The sequence below is a fragment of the Bombina bombina genome, chromosome 5, assembly GCF_027579735.1.
Source record: "Bombina bombina isolate aBomBom1 chromosome 5, aBomBom1.pri, whole genome shotgun sequence".
NCBI classification, from domain to species: Eukaryota; Metazoa; Chordata; class Amphibia; order Anura; family Bombinatoridae; genus Bombina; species Bombina bombina.
Window position 1 is genome coordinate 578,483,531 of NC_069503.1, and position 16,439 is coordinate 578,499,969.

The 16,439-nt window shown below is 38.8% G+C and overlaps 1 protein-coding gene across 2 annotated transcripts in view; it reads left to right on the plus strand.

Annotated features, from left to right (window-relative positions):
• The window catches only part of CCDC127 (coiled-coil domain containing 127), a 46,214-nt gene extending 38,710 nt beyond the window's left edge, over positions 1-7,504 (plus strand). For both annotated transcript variants that reach the window (XM_053714529.1, XM_053714530.1), the window contains exon 3: positions 5,214-7,504. In XM_053714529.1, the coding sequence (XP_053570504.1) occupies positions 5,214-5,884 (671 nt within the window). In that variant the 3' untranslated portion in view covers positions 5,885-7,504. The remainder of the gene's footprint in view (positions 1-5,213) is intronic.
• The last annotated feature ends 8,935 nt before the right edge of the window (positions 7,505-16,439 follow it).

Sequence of the window (16,439 nt, forward strand, 5' to 3'; positions counted from 1 at the left end):
ATGAGTCACATGACACCGGAGAGGGAAAATGGCTAATTGGGCCCAGTTTGGACACTTAGGGGTGTTCTCACTTTTGTTGCCAATGGTTTAGACATTAATAACTGTGTTGTTATTTTGAGGGGACAGCAAATTTACACTGTTATACAGGCTGTACGCTCACTACTTTACATTGTAGCAAAGTGTCATTTCTTCAGTGTTGTCACATGAAAAGATATTATAAAATATTTACAAAACTGTGAGGGGTGTACTCACTTTTGTGACATACTGTGTGTATATATATATATATATATATATATATATATATATATATACTGTGTGTGTGTATATATATATATATATAATACATACATGTCTATAAATGTATCTGTATCTCTATATTAAAGCCCTTTCCCTGCCTTTTTTCTAACACCTGAGATCTCATATCTTTGATCCTTTATAACTTTTTTGTGCAATATTTTTTTTTCTTTCATCATTTTTATCAGATAGTGTTAAGAGTGTAACTGTACTTTGTAATGTATTTTTAATGTGTCTTGTACAACTTTTTTGTTTCGCGAAACAGTTAACCAGAAATCTGAGGATGAGGTAATAATTCTAGCGTAAATCACAATTGGGCTCAATCAATAACATTTACTTTCAATTTGTAATACCAATGAAAAACCCTACACACGCAAATGATAGCGCTCCATTTTTAATCTGGCCCTAAATGTTTAAAAGCATTTACACTTTCATTTGTTTGTCCATGGACTGCAAAATAATCCAAATTTTCCAAACACATTTAAAAATAAATTCTTCTGCTGAGGCCAATTAGGGACAGATAAAAATTAGTTTTTACACAGATCAAACAGCCATGGTGTAGAATGTAGCAGGACTAGATTTATTAAGTCTACATTATACAGTACCACATTTTCAGGGGACTTGGAAGAAACAGAATTTTCAAGTTACATGCCATGAAAAAGGGGCAAAATAAATTAAAGTATATTGCAAAACTTTTTAACTACTTTTAAGCAAACATATATCCCCCCCACTTCTTCCAAAATCCCTACCCCCCCCCCCAACTTTCTCTAACTGTTGATAACATCATTACCCTAACCCTGCATGCCAGATGTCTTGGGGTCACACTTGACTCAGATCTCTCTTTCACTCCCCACATCTAGTCTTTGGCCAATTCTTACCGCCTCCACCTTTAAAAAAAATCTAAAAAAATTGCCATTTTCTCACACAAGACACAACTATGACTTTAATCCACTCACTAATCATTTCCCGTCTTGACTATTGCAAGTCCATCCTCTCCGGCCTCCCTAGCTGCCGTCTTTCTCCAACCCCGCATGCCCGATGTCTTGGGGTCACACTTGACTCCGATCTCTCTTTCACTCCCCACATCTAGTCTTTGGACAATTCTTGCCGCATCCACTTTAAAAAAAAGATCTAAAAAATTTGCCATTTTCTCACACAAGACACAACTAAGACTTTAATCCACTCTCTAATCATTTCCCGTCTTGACTATTGCAACTCCATCCTCTCCGGCCTCCCTAGCTGCCATCTTTCTCCCTTACTATACATCATAAATGCCTCTGCCAGGCTGATCTTCCTTACATGTTGCTCCTCATCTACTGTACCTCTCTGCCACTCCCTTCAATGGCTTCCTCTAACCTCCAGATTAAAACATAAAATCCTGACTATAACTTTTAAAGCTCTCATTAACACTGCTACACCCTATATCTCCGACCTAGTCTCCAGATACTCGCCCTCCCGTTCCCTTCGCTCTGCTTACGACCTTCGTCTCTCCTCTTTTGTTACCTCCTCACATTCCTGTCTACAAGACTTCTCTAGACTTGCCCCTATTTTGTGGAATTTTCTGTCTGGCTCTTCACGACTATCCCCTAGTTTTCAAACTTTCAAGCTCTCCTTAAAGACTCTACTGTTTAGGGATGAATATAGTATACACTAACATTTTCCTCCTTTAGTTATCCCCTTAAACCCCCTTAGCATGTAAGCCTACGAGCCTAGCTGCTTTGTAGATAACTTTCATGATTTACAACAGTGAATCTCTTGGCAGGGCCCTCTATCCTTTTGTCTCTCAAAACTGTCACCTTGCATATTAGACCAATGTTTTTAGCGCTGCGGAACCTGTTGACTCTCTACAAATAACTGACAATAATAATATAGAACAAGATTACAAGACGTGTGGTGTGAGTTTTCTGCGCTTGATATGGTCTTTTCGCAATCAATTGCCATTGCGCAGGTATTACAAGTCTTTAAACATCGCAATTGGGCGCGTGCATTTGCCTTTTATACAACAATCCTTTCCATGTTCGAAGAGCTGTAAGTTAATGGTTTTTTGCCACATAAAAGTTTCACAAAACACTTTAAAAAATACATTACAAAGTACTGTTAAACTGAATATTAACAATGTCCAATAAAAATTAATGAAAAAAAATATTGCACACAAAAGTTATAAGGGATCAAAGATATGCAATCTTGGGTGTTAGGGAAAAAAAGCAAAGGGATTTTACACATACATAGAGAAACATGGATTTATATGTATACAGATATGTTTAACTATGGAGATAATGAATGCACATTAAAATTAAACAGTATCTCAGAGGGATTTTTTAAAGAGATTTTCGCATATAGATCTTGAGATATTTAGACATATATATATATATATATATATATATATATATAGTGTGTGTGTGTGTGTGTATATATATATATATATATATATATATATAAATATATTCATATACATATCTCGCTATAAATAGATATATCAGTCCAAAAATCATCACATATATAGAGAAATATTTATTTATAAATAAATAGAACATATTCCGTTACGAAAACATTTATGCAATATGAAATATTCCTTTGCGTAACAGATTAGGGTTTTCGTGTTTTTTTTTTTTTTCTATTTGTCTTCTCCATTGACTTCTATGGGGAATAGGTAAATGTGCGCGCGATTTAGCTGTTTGCATTATGCGGCTTAACGTGTACGCAAAATAAAGTGTTTTGCAACTTGTAAAAGCTGCACAACCCCAAATGCCAAAAAGCCATAATGCGCGCAGAGTTTTTGCAACTGATTTGACGCACGACTTCTAATCTTGCCCAAATTTTTTTTAATATAAATGGTATTAGGTCATTTTATTTTTAGATTTAATACATTTTAAATTAAAATGACATCCAAAACGCTCTCCTTCATCACATTAAAGGTACAGTTTAACCTAAAATTTCTCCCCCTTCAATTTGTTCCCAGTGATCCATTTTACCTGCTGGAGTGTATTAAATTGTTTTCAAATGACTCCTTTACCTTTTTATCTTCTCATTTGAAATTTCAGATTTTGCCTGTTGTATCCCCACCTATACTGAAAATATCTGCACTTAAAGGATTACTTTCTGTTATAATTTTTAAGCTAAACAAATAACATATTAAAGTTAATAAACATTAATTAAAACCTACTGACCTATATTTTCTCCAAAACAAAGTTTCATAACGTTCTAAAAGTTATATCTTTTATTCGCCGATGATGTCACGTTATCCTGCCCACTATTTTCAGCACTGCGTGTTCAAAATACTTAAACCAATAACTTTGTGTTTAAAGTGCCATTTTGAAACCTAGGTATTGTAAGCGGATTGGTACAGAGCAAAGTATACCCATGGAGTGGGTTTGGAAAACAATTACATTTGCAGACAAGATTTCTGATATACGGTAGAGATATGTTAATGAAATGCTATTGATAAAAAGCGTATTTGGGGTAGTTAGTTAGTAACAGGCATAGAAAATATTTACTTACAGTGGCCCTTTAAGTAATGGCTACAAAACACCTATGTAAACAAGAAAGTTTAGCTAAAATAATGCTCCTGGTGGGGGCTGTGGCAGAGAGGTACTAAAGTTTTTATATAGGTATATACGTATTGTCCTTTGAGTAAACAGTGATAAATAAGATAATGAAGACTTTGTGTAAATAATTAGAAAGATGAGTTAGAAGTCTGGTTTCCCTTCAAGCTCAACTCATTCTATTGAGTTGTGGTTTCAATTAGCAGAAAATGCTATTTCATATAAAAAATAAGCCTAAAGAAGCAATTTCCCATACATTTTAAACTCTGCAGCTGGTATAACAAGTAACTAAAAACACATTAAGGGGAAACCGAGTTTACTTTACACTGCCCCTTTTTAAGTGTTAGCTGTGTAAACATAGCCAGTTGAAGAAATTGCACTCCCAGTGGGAGATAGGAGAGATAAAGTATTACATTGTTAAAGGGGCAGTCTACACCTTAGTCATCTTAAAGTCTTACTTTAGATTAAGCTGCAAATATTCTGCTGCACCACTTTCTATATCATACGCAGGAACTGTAAAAAAGTTATTTTAAAATTAACATTGCTTCTGGCCACTTTGAAATGGCTGCCAAGCTCCGCCCACTGATAACATCACGATCTGGGCTGCATCTAGGCACTGATAGTCTGTTGAATCCAACTAGTGAGTCTTTTTTAACTTGTGAACCTTCAATGCAGCCCAGATTGTGATGTCACCAGTGGGTGCAGCTTGGCAGCCATTTACAAGTGGCCAGAAATAATATTAATTTTAAAAAATAACTTTTTTACCGTTCCTGCTGCAGGATATAGAAAAGGGGTGCAGGAGGCTATTTGCAGCTTAATCTAAAGTAAGACTTTAAGATGACTAAGGTATAGACTGTTCCTTTAATTTCAAATTGTTCTCTCTAAGTTTTTGGATTTAGTATACAAACAGAGATAATATAAGGGAAAATGTGTCTACAGAAATTGATAAGATAAAGAGATCTAATTTACCTGCAAGCTCAACCCATTTTGATAAGAGAAACAACAAAACCAGCTATTTCATTTATAAAAAATAAACCTAAAGGAATACTTTCTCATGCATTTTATACTCTGCTGCTGGTAATCATTGGAAACACATTCAGGGAAAAATAATTTTAACAGTATACTGTCCCTTTTACCAAGTTCGTAGTGGGACCAGTGTGTCAAGAATTTTATATATATATATATATATATATATATATATTTTTTTTTTTATATATATATATATATATATATTATATATAATATCAATTGTACTGCCTCTAAAAAAGGGTTATTCACTTTACATAAAACTTTAATGGCAATTTTTTTCTGACATATTTTACAATCGGGAAATGTTATGAAATATTTGTATTTATTTTCATTATTTATATTTTGTAGGGTGGATCTGGTCGAAAGAGTCAGAGAAAGAAATTGTTAGAGTTAAAACAGAATATTACAATAAAGTAGACAATATACAAAGAAACCTTGAAGTAAAATATCGTGACATCATTGTTGAAAACCGTCGTGCAGTTGCTCAATTGGAAATTGAACTTGAGAAAGAACAGAACAGGACTCTCAGCTACCGCAGAGCCCTAATTTCCCAGAGTCAGAAGCTGGTGGAGGAAAGGAAACTCTTAGATCGTGATCGAAATGAGCTAATGGAGCAAAAAAGGGCCGTACAGCAGTCTGGGGCAGCAGGAGTCTTGTACAAGAGCTGTCTGGAGAAGGAAGAAGAATGGAAGAAGAAAGCTGAAATTGTGCTGAAAGAATTTGAAGAGGCCCTCAAGGAAAGGCAGAACATATATTGTAGCTTGATAGCACCTAGAAAAAATAGGCTAGAAATTGAAAAAAATCTGCTAGTGAAAGCAGCAACCAACCCAATAGCAATTGAATTACAAATGGAGGCTGACTTGGTTGATATTTTTAAGCATGATACTCACTGTGCTGTTTTGACAAATACCAACAAGCACCAAAATGGCAGGTTAATGTGGCTTTATCTAAAATATTGGAAACAAACCGTGGACATCAAAAAGTTCAAGAAAGTAGAAGAAGCTATTGTAGGCAAATAAAATATATATACAGTATATATTATTTTTTCAGAACGGTACACAGTGATATAACTATATTTGAGGGTCTGTGCTATTCTATATCAATATTAAAATGTAAATATAGCTGGTTGTTTAAAGGAATAGTCAAGTCAAAATTAAACTTTCATGATTCACATAGAGCATGCAATTTTAACCAACTTTCTAATTTACTCCTATTATACATTTTTCTTCGTTCTCTTTATTTTAATGTAATCTTAGGAGCCAGACCATTTTTTGTTCAGCGCCTGGGTAGCGCTTGCATATTGGTGGCTACATTGAGACACCAATCAGAAAGTGCTACCCAGGTTCTGAACCAAAAATGGGCTGGCTCCTATGCTTACATTCTTGCTTTTTCAAATAACAATACTGAGGGGCGGAATTATCAAGCTCCGAATGGAGCTTGATACTGAAACAGCAGTTATGAAGCAGTGGTCTAAAGACTGCTGCTCCATAACTGGTCCACCTGCTCTGAGGCTGCGGACATCAATCTGCCCGATCCTATACGATCAGGCAGATTGACACCCCTTGCTAGCGACCGATTGGCCGCAAATCTGCAGGGGGCAGCATTGCACAGGAAGTTCACCAGAACTACTTGTGCAATGATAAATGTCGACAGTGTATGCTACATTGTATAATGTCCGCTAGCACTTTCATAAATCGTCCCACAAGAGAACGAAAAAAAATTGATAACAGGAGTAAATCATAAAGTTGCTTAATATTGCCTTTTCTATCTGAATCATGACAGTTTTTAAGTTTGACTAGACCAGGGGTGTCCAAACTTTGCTCTCCAGAGGTTTTGGAACTACATTTCCGATGATGCTCAGCCAGCATTTTATCTAGCTGAGCACCATGGGAAATGTAGTTCCAAAACCTCTGGAGAGCAAAGTTTGGACACCCCTGGACTAGACTATTCCTTTAACTTCATATATTTTGAGTTTTGCGGCGTCACCTTCTTTTTTGTCCTGAAATCTTCTGTTCAGATTTTCCACATTTGTTAGCTTTTTTATGTTAGTGACCAATGATAAATTCTTATTTTGTCAAGTATTGAATGTATTTTTAGCTTCGAGATGTATATTTTACAGTGAATTCAATACAATGGTGTTTAACTGACATGGGTGAAAGTTTTTTTTTTTTACTTCTATTAAATTGATTTCCAAGCCTCCTTAAGAGTCTACTTAAAGTGAACTATTAGCTAAACCACTAAGGTAAAAATTATGGCTGATATCAAAATTTCTTATAACACTAAATCCTGTTCCAATAGGGAAAAAAAAAGCTATGAGATTGCGGTGTCCAATCTGACTCTATCAATGTGAAAAAGTGTCATAAAAGAAACATGAAATATGGAGTCCAATTTGACTATATCAATATGAAAAAGTGTCATATAGTGAGAAGAAAAAGAAAAAAAGGGGAAAGTCCCTGTTTTGTCTCTCCCTCTATCCATAACGTTGTTCTGTCATTTCACTTTATCTTGTTCTTGATGATAGTAGTTATAATAGTATTAATAGACATTTATCAATACACCATCCAGTTCCCCCAAGATTATTCTTCCTTTATGTACTATTGTTCTTAAATGTTTTAATAAAAAAGCCTTGGCTCTCCATATCTAATGTTTTTATATATGGTCCCCAGCAATTAAAAAGCCTCTATAGTCTATTACTAGGATCTTTTTAAATGTATCTTATTAATTGGGCCCAGATCTCATTTTTTTTTAATTGCTTTATACTTGGAGAACTTTTACATTTGTAAAAATATGCTTTCTTGCTAAAATCAAAATAACATTATTATTATTTTCTAGTTCCTTTAGGTACATTTATATTATTGAAAAGAATACATATTTTCAAAGGAAATTTATAGTTAAATCATTTTAAAAAATAAAGAGACTTGGGCCCAGAACTTTATAATTTTTGGGCATAGCCAAACACAATGCATAAAATCTGCTTGATTTGCTGAACATTTATTGCATAGAGGTACAAAATGCTTCTTCCAATTAGCTAATCTAGCTGTAGAGATATAGGGGCCGACATGCAGCTGTTTCCGTGCGAGCTTTCAGGCTCCCCAGAAACAGGAGTTAAGAAGCAGTGGTTAACTCGTCCGCCACCTCTGAGGCGGCGGGCAGCAATCCGACCCGCTCACATACGATTGGGTAGATTGACACCCCCTTCTAGAGGATGGCCGTGAATCTGCAGGGGGCGGCATTGCTCAAGCAGTTCACCAGAACTGCTTGTGCAATGATAAATACCGACAGCATATGCTGTATGCATTTATCGATGTGCAACGGACATGATCTGCTACAACGGATCATGTCGTTTGCACTTTCATAAATCGGCCCCATAGTCCTTGTTTAATATCCTAGTTTGAGCCTCTCTCAAATATGCAGCCAAGGTAGAACGTTTAATAAGACTTAAACTCCTGCAGATTATTTTATGTGAAATGGACTCCAAGGGGCCGATTTATTAACAGTCGGACGGACCTGATCCGCTGTAGCGGGTCATGTCCGCCCAACTTCGCTGAATGCTGACTGCTGTCGGCATTTAACACTGCACAAGCAGTTCTGGTGAACTGCTTGTGCAATGCCGCCCCCTGCAGATTCGTGGCCAATTGGCCGCTAGCAGGGCGTGTCAATCAACCCGATCGTGTACAATTGGGCGGATTGCTCTCCGCCGCCACAGAGGTGGCGGACGAGTTAAGGAGCAGCGGTCTTAACACCGCTGCTTCTTAACTCCTGTTTCTGGCGAGCCTGAAGGCTCGTGCGGAAACGGGTATACAGCCCCATTCGGGCCGTGATAAATCAGCCCCCAAGCCTAGCTTTTTCCATGAATCAACATATTTTTTAAGATTCTTTTCCTCCTGGTAATTTAAAAAAATATATATATATTGGGGAGAGTGATGGTTTATTAGTTACAAAAACTTTATGTATAGAAGAGATTGGAGAAATGTCCCATAGTTGTGGATACACTTTTATACTGGTTCTTATATAGTGGGTTACTTGAAGAGAGGCACATTTTTCACTATCTAAGATATTATATTTATTTTTTAGCTCCAAAAATAAAAATAAAATGCTATTATGGAAATTCATAAAGCTTCCAATATTATTCAAACCTAGCTCTTCATATCTATAGTAAGTGCTCTTAAATCCTCCTGCCGGGAAATTTTCATTCCCTATAAGTGTGAGCCATATTGTACACTTATTATGATAAATTCAGTACCCTATGGAAATCTCTCCATGCAAATAATATATCCTTATACAATATTTTCAGCTTATTATTTTTTATTATCTCTTCCAGGATTAGAATGTAAGAAAAAACACAAATACCCTGTAATTTCTAAAGACAATAGAAAAGCTTTATTAATTCCCAACATCCATTCAAACGCTATTTTCAATAAGGCAGCTCTATTATAACATTTGATATTGGGTAAAGCTAATCCTCCTTTAGAGAATGAAGCATATAGCTTCAGGGAAGAAATTCTAGATTTCTTCCTTTTCCGTAGAAATTCATTTTTTTTTTTTAATATCTAGTTTCTTCAATATAAAAGGGAGTCATTAAATAAGATAAAGAATTTTAGATAAAATTATAATTTCTTCTATAAGGTACGACGAGTCCACGGATTCATCCTTTACTTGTGTGATATTATCCTCCTGCTAACAGGAAGTGGCAAAGAGCACCACAGCAGAGCTGTCTATATAGCTCCTCCCTTAGCTCCACCCACTAGCCATTCTCTTTGCCTACTCTAAGTACTAGGAAGGGTAAAGTGAAAGAGGTGATAAAATATTAGTTTTTAATTTCTTCAAGCACAAGTTTTTTGTTTTAAATGGTACCGGTGTGTACTATTTACTCTCAGGCAGCAGATGGATGAAGACTTCTGCCTGGAGGATGATGATCTTAGCATTTGTAACTAAGATCCAGTGCTGTTCCCACAGAGGCTGAGGAGTACAGGAAACTTCAGTGTGAGGAACGTTTTCATGCTATATAGCAGTGAGGTATGTTCAGTAATTTTTTCTGGAGAGACTGTGTATTTCAGAAAGGCTGACAGTATCCCCATGAGGGTAAGGGTAAGCAGTAATCCTAAGAGCTATAGAAAGGCATTACTAAGCTTGCATAAGGGGCTAATTAAAAATGGTTGACACTGAGTTTTGAATGTTTGTGGGCTGTTAACGTTTTGTGGGCAATAACGGTTTTTGGGCAACTTTATTGAGAGTACACTTGGCTTTTTTCTCTTGTTAAGTGTATCCAGTCCACGGATCATCCATTACTTATGGGATATTAACTCCTCCCCAACAGGAAGTGCAAGAGGATTCACCCAGCAGAGCTGCTATATAGCTCCTCCCCTAACTGCCATTACCAGTCATTCTCTTGCACCCAACGAATAAATAGGATGTGTGAGAGGACTGTGGTGATTATACTTAGTTTCATACCTTCAATCAAAAGTTTGTTATTTTATAATAGCACCGGAGTGTGTTATTCCTTCTCTGGTAGAATTTGAAGAAGAATCTACCTGAGTTTTTCTATGATTTTAGCCGGAGTAGTTAAGATCATATTGCTGTTTCTCGGCCATCTGAGGAGAGGTAAACTTCAGATCAGGGGACAGCGGGCAGATTAATCTGCAAAGAGGTATGTAGCAGCTTATTATTTTCTGACAATGGAATTGATGAGAAAATTCTGCCATACCGATATAATGTAAACTCAGCCTTAAATGCAGTAGCAGCAACTGGTATCAGGCTGTCATGTATGTATATTTTACACTTCAGTATTCTGGGGAATGGCACTTCACTGGAATTATACTGTATGCATAAAACTTTAGCCTAATTTGCAGGGACTAGCATCAGGCTTTTTAATAACACTCAATTTATTAATGTTAAACGTTTTTTGCTGGCATGTAAAATCGTTTAATTTTCTGAGGTACTGGGTGAAAAAATGTTTTGGGCACTATTTTTTTCCACTTGGCAGTCGTTTTATTTAATTTATGACAGTTTACTGATCTCTCTCACTGTTATGTGTGAGGGGGAGGGGCCTTTTTTGGCGCTTTTGCTACGCATCAAAAAATTCAGTCAGAAGTTTATTGTCTTCCCTGCATGATCCGGTTCATCTCTACAGAACTCAGGGGTCTTCAAAACTTGTTTTGAGGGAGGTAATCACTCACAGCAGAGCTGTGAGATTGTAGTTGACTGTGATAAAAAAAACGTTTATTTCTGTATTTATTTATTTTTCTGCTATCAGGGTTAGTTATCCTTTGCTAATGGGAGCAATCCTTTGCTAAAATTGTGTTTTTTACAAAGATTTGATGCTATAACTTTTCAGTTTATTAATTTTCAACTGTCATAACTTTTTCTGTGCTTCTTATAGGCACAGTACGTTTTCATATTATAGTAAATTACTTGAAAAGTATTTCCAAGTTGCTAGTTTATTTGCTAGTGTGTTAAACATGTCTGATTCAGAGGAAGATATCTGTGCTAAAGCCAAAGTGGAGCCCAATAGAAATTTATGTACTAACTGTATTGATGCTACTTTAAATAAAAGTCAATCTGTACAAATTGAACATATTTCACCAAACAACGAGGGGAGAGTTATGCCGACTAACTCGCCTCACGTGTCAGTACCTGCATCTCCCGCTCGGGAGGTGCGTGATATTGTAGCGCCGAGTACATCTGGGCGGCCATTACAAATCACAATACAGGATATGGCTACTGTTATGACTGAAGTTTTGGCTAAATTACCAGAACTAAGAGGTAAGCGTGATCACTCTGGGGTGAGAACAGAGTGCGCTGATAATATTAGGGCCATGTCAGACACTGCGTCACAATTTGCAGAACATGAGGACGGAGAGCTTCATTCTGTGGGTGACGGTTCTGATCCAAACAAACTGGATTCAGATATTTCAAATTTTAAATTTAAGCTGGAAAACCTCCGTGTATTACTAGGGGAGGTGTTAGCGGCTCTGAATGATTGTAACACAGTTGCAATACCAGAGAAAATGTGTAGGTTGGATAAATATTTTGCGGTACCGTCGAGTACTGACGTTTTTCCTATACCTAAGAGACTTACTGAAATTGTTACTAAGGAGTGGGATAGACCCGGTGTGCCGTTCTCACCCCCTCCGATATTTAGAAAGATGTTTCCAATAGACGGCACCACACGGGACTTATGGCAAACAGTCCCTAAGGTGGAGGGAGCAGTTTCTACTTTAGCTAAGCGTACCACTATCCCGGTGGAGGATAGCTGTGCCTTTTCAGATCCAATGGATAAAAAGTTAGAGGGTTACCTTAAGAAAATGTTTGTTCAACAAGGTTTTATATTGCAACCTCTTGCATGCATTGCGCCTGTCACGGCTGCAGCAGCATTTTGGTTTGAGTCTCTGGAAGAGACACTTGAATCAGCTCCATTAGATGAGATTACACACAAGCTTAAAGCCCTTAAGTTAGCTAACTCATTTATTTCAGATGCCGTAGTACATTTAACTAAACTTACGGCTAAGAATTCCGGATTCGCCATTCAGGCACGCAGAGCACTGTGGCTAAAATCCTGGTCAGCTGACGTTACTTCTAAATCTAAATTGCTTAATATACCTTTCAAAGGGCAGACCTTATTTGGGCCCGGGTTGAAAGAAATTATCGCTGACATTACAGGAGGTAAAGGCCATGCCCTGCCTCAAGACAGAGCCAAACCTAAGGCTAGACAGTCTAATTTTCGTTCCTTTCGTAATTTCAAAGCAGGAGCAGCATCAACTTCCTCTGCACCAAAACAGGAAGGAGCTGTTGCTCGCTACAGACAAGGCTGGAGACCTAACCAGTCCTGGAACAAGGGCAAGCAGGCCAGGAAACCTGCTGCTGCCCCTAAGACAGCATGAATCGAGGGCCCCCGACCCGGGAACGGATCTAGTGGGGGGCAGACTTTCTCTCTTCGCCCAGGCTTGGGCAAGAGATGTCCAGGATCCCTGGGCGTTAGAGATCATATCTCAGGGATACCTTCTAGACTTCAAATTCTCTCCCCTAAGAGGGAGATTTCATCTGTCAAGGTTGTCAACAAACCAAATAAAGAAAGAGGCGTTTCTACGCTGCGTACAAGATCTTTTATTAATGGGAGTGATCCATCCGGTTCCACGGTCGGAACAAGGACAAGGGTTTTACTCAAATCTGTTTGTGGTTCCCAAAAAAGAGGGAACTTTCAGGCCAATCTTGGATTTAAAGATCCTAAACAAATTCCTAAGAGTTCCATCGTTCAAAATGGAAACTATTCGGACAATTTTACCCATGATCCAAAAGGGTCAGTACATGACCACAGTGGATTTAAAGGATGCTTACCTTCACATACCGATTCACAAAGATCATTACCGGTATCTAAGGTTTGCCTTTCTAGACAGGCATTACCAGTTTGTAGCTCTTCCATTCAGATTGGCTACGGCTCCGAGAATCTTCACAAAGGTTCTGGGTGCTCTTCTGGCGGTACTAAGACCGCGAGGAATTGCGGTAGCTCCGTACCTAGACGACATTCTGATACAAGCTTCAAGCTTTCAAACTGCCAAGTCTCATACAGAGTTAGTACTGGCATTTCTAAGGTTGCATGGATGGAAGGTGAACGAAAAGAAGAGTTCTCTCTTTCCACTCACAAGAGTTCCCTTCTTGGGGACTCTTATAGATTCTGTAGAAATGAAGATTTACCTGACAGAAGACAGGTTAACAAAGCTTCAAAATGCATGCCGTGTCCTTCATTCCATTCAACACCCGTCAGTAGCTCAATGCATGGAGGTGATCGGCTTAATGGTAGCAGCAATGGACATAGTACCCTTTGCACGCCTACATCTCAGACCGCTGCAATTGTGCATGCTAAGTCAGTGGAATGGGGATTACTCAGACTTGTCCCCTACTCTGAATCTGGATCAAGAGACCAGAAATTCTCTTCTATGGTGGCTTTCTCGGCCACATCTGTCCAGGGGGATGCCATTCAGCAGGCCGGACTGGACAATTGTAACAACAGACGCCAGCCTACTAGGTTGGGGCGCTGTCTGGAATTCTCTGAAGGCTCAGGGACAATGGAATCAGGAGGAGAGTCTCCTACCAATAAACATTCTGTAATTGAGAGCAGTTCTCAGTGCCCTTCTGGCTTGGCCCCAGTTAACAACTCGGGGGTTCATCAGGTTTCAGTCGGACAACATCACGACTGTAGCTTACATCAACCATCAGGGAGGGACAAGAAGCTCCCTAGCAATGATGGAAGTATCAAAGATAATTCGCTGGGCAGAGTCTCACTCTTGCCACCTGTCAGCAATCCACATCCCGGGAGTGGAGAACTGGGAGGCGGATTTCTTAAGTCGTCAGACTTTTCATCCGGGGGAGTGGGAACTTCATCCGGAGGTCTTTGCCCAAATACTTCGACGTTGGGGCAAACCAGAGATAGATCTCATGGCGTCTCGACAGAACGCCAAGCTTCCTCGTTACGGGTCCAGATCCAGGGATCCGGGAGCGGTTCTGATAGATGCTTTGACAGCACCTTGGACCTTCGGGATGGCTTATGTGTTTCCACCCTTCCCGATGCTTCCTCGATTGATTGCCAGAATCAAACAGGAGAGAGCATCAGTGATTCTAATAGCGCCTGCATGGCCACGCAGGACTTGGTATGCAGATCTAGTGGACATGTCATCCTGTCCACCTTGGTCGCTACCTCTGAAACAGGACCTTCTGATCCAGGGTCCCTTCAAACATCAAAATCTAATTTCTCTGAAGCTGACTGCTTGGAAATTGAACGCTTGATTTTATCAAAACGTGGTTTTTCTGAGTCAGTTATTGATACCTTAATACAGGCTAGGAAGCCTGTTACCAGAAAGATTTACCATAAGATATGGCGCAAATACTTATATTGGTGCGAATCCAAGAGTTACTCATGGAGTAAGGTTAGGATTCCGAGGATATTGTCTTTTCTACAAGAAGGTTTAGAAAAGGGTTTATCCGCTAGTTCCTTAAAGGGACAGATTTCAGCTCTGTCCATTCTTTTACACAAACGTCTGTCAGAAGTTCCGGACGTTCAAGCTTTTTGTCAGGCTTTAGCTAGGATCAAGCCTGTGTTTAAAACTGTTGCTCCACCATGGAGTTTGAACTTAGTTCTTAATGTTTTACAGGGGGTTCCGTTTGAACCCCTTCATTCCATTGATATCAAGTTGTTATCTTGGAAAGTTCTGTTTTTAATGGCGATTTCCTCGGCTCGAAGAGTCTCTGAGTTATCTGCCTTACATTGTGATTCTCCTTATCTGATTTTTCATTCAGACAAGGTAGTTCTGCGTACTAAACCTGGGTTCCTACCTAAGGTGGTCACTAACAGGAATATCAATCAAGAGATTGTGATTTCATCTTTGTGTCCTAATCCTTCTTCGAAAAAGGAACGTCTGCTACACAATCTAGATGTAGTCCGTGCCCTGAAATTTTATCTACAGGCAACTAAGGATTTTCGACAAACGTCTTCCCTGTTTGTCGTTTATTCTGGTCAGAGGAGAGGTCAAAAAGCTTCGGCTATCTCTCTCTCCTTTTGGCTTCGTAGCATAATACGGTTAGCCTATGAGACTGCTGGACAGCAGCCTCCTGAAAGAATTACAGCACATTCTACTAGAGCTGTGGCTTCCACTTGGGCCTTTAAGAATGAGGCTTCTGTTGAACAGATTTGCAAGGCTGCAACTTGGTCTTCTCTTCATACTTTTTCCAAATTTTACAAATTTGACACTTTTGCTTCTTCGGAGGCTGTTTTTGGGAGAAAGGTTCTTCAGGCAGTGGTTACTTCCGTATAAAGAGCCTGCCTGTCCCTCCCGTCATCCGTGTACTTTAGCTTTGGTATTGGTATCCCATAAGTAATGGATGATCCGTGGACTGGATACACTTAACAAGAGAAAACATAATTTATGCTTACCTGATAAATTTATTTCTCTTGTAGTGTATCCAGTCCACGGCCCGCCCTGTCACTTTAAGGCAGGTAATTTTTCCATTAAACTACAGTCACCACTGCACCCTATGGTTTTCCTTTCTCTGCATGTTTTCGGTCGAATGACTGGTAATGGCAGTTAGGGGAGGAGCTATATAGCAGCTCTGCTGGGTGAATCCTCTTGCACTTCCTGTTGGGGAGGAGTTAATATCCCATAAGTAATGGATGATCCGTGGACTGGATACACTACAAGAGAAATAAATTTATCAGGTAAGCATAAATTATGTTTTTCTGGGTCTCAGAACCCACATGGCTAGTTTAAAACCGCTCTGGTGCGGTTCTATGAGGTTGTAGAGACATCGAGTGAGATGGGCGGAGCCTATTTTCGTGCCTCAGATGCGCAGTTGTTTTCACTCAGCAAGCAGCAAGCTCCAACTCCTGAGGGCCCTTGTGGATGTTTTGGGCCAAATCGAAGCTTTAACCCCATATTTACAATCCCTGAGGGCAGGTAGGCGTCACAGCAGGGCTGTGGCAAGGTGCTGGGGGTGTTTTTTCCAGATTTAGGCCTTAATTCAATCCAGTTTGCACAATAAAGGGTTAAATTTTCTTGTGGGGCAAACTTAACTGCACATATTGAG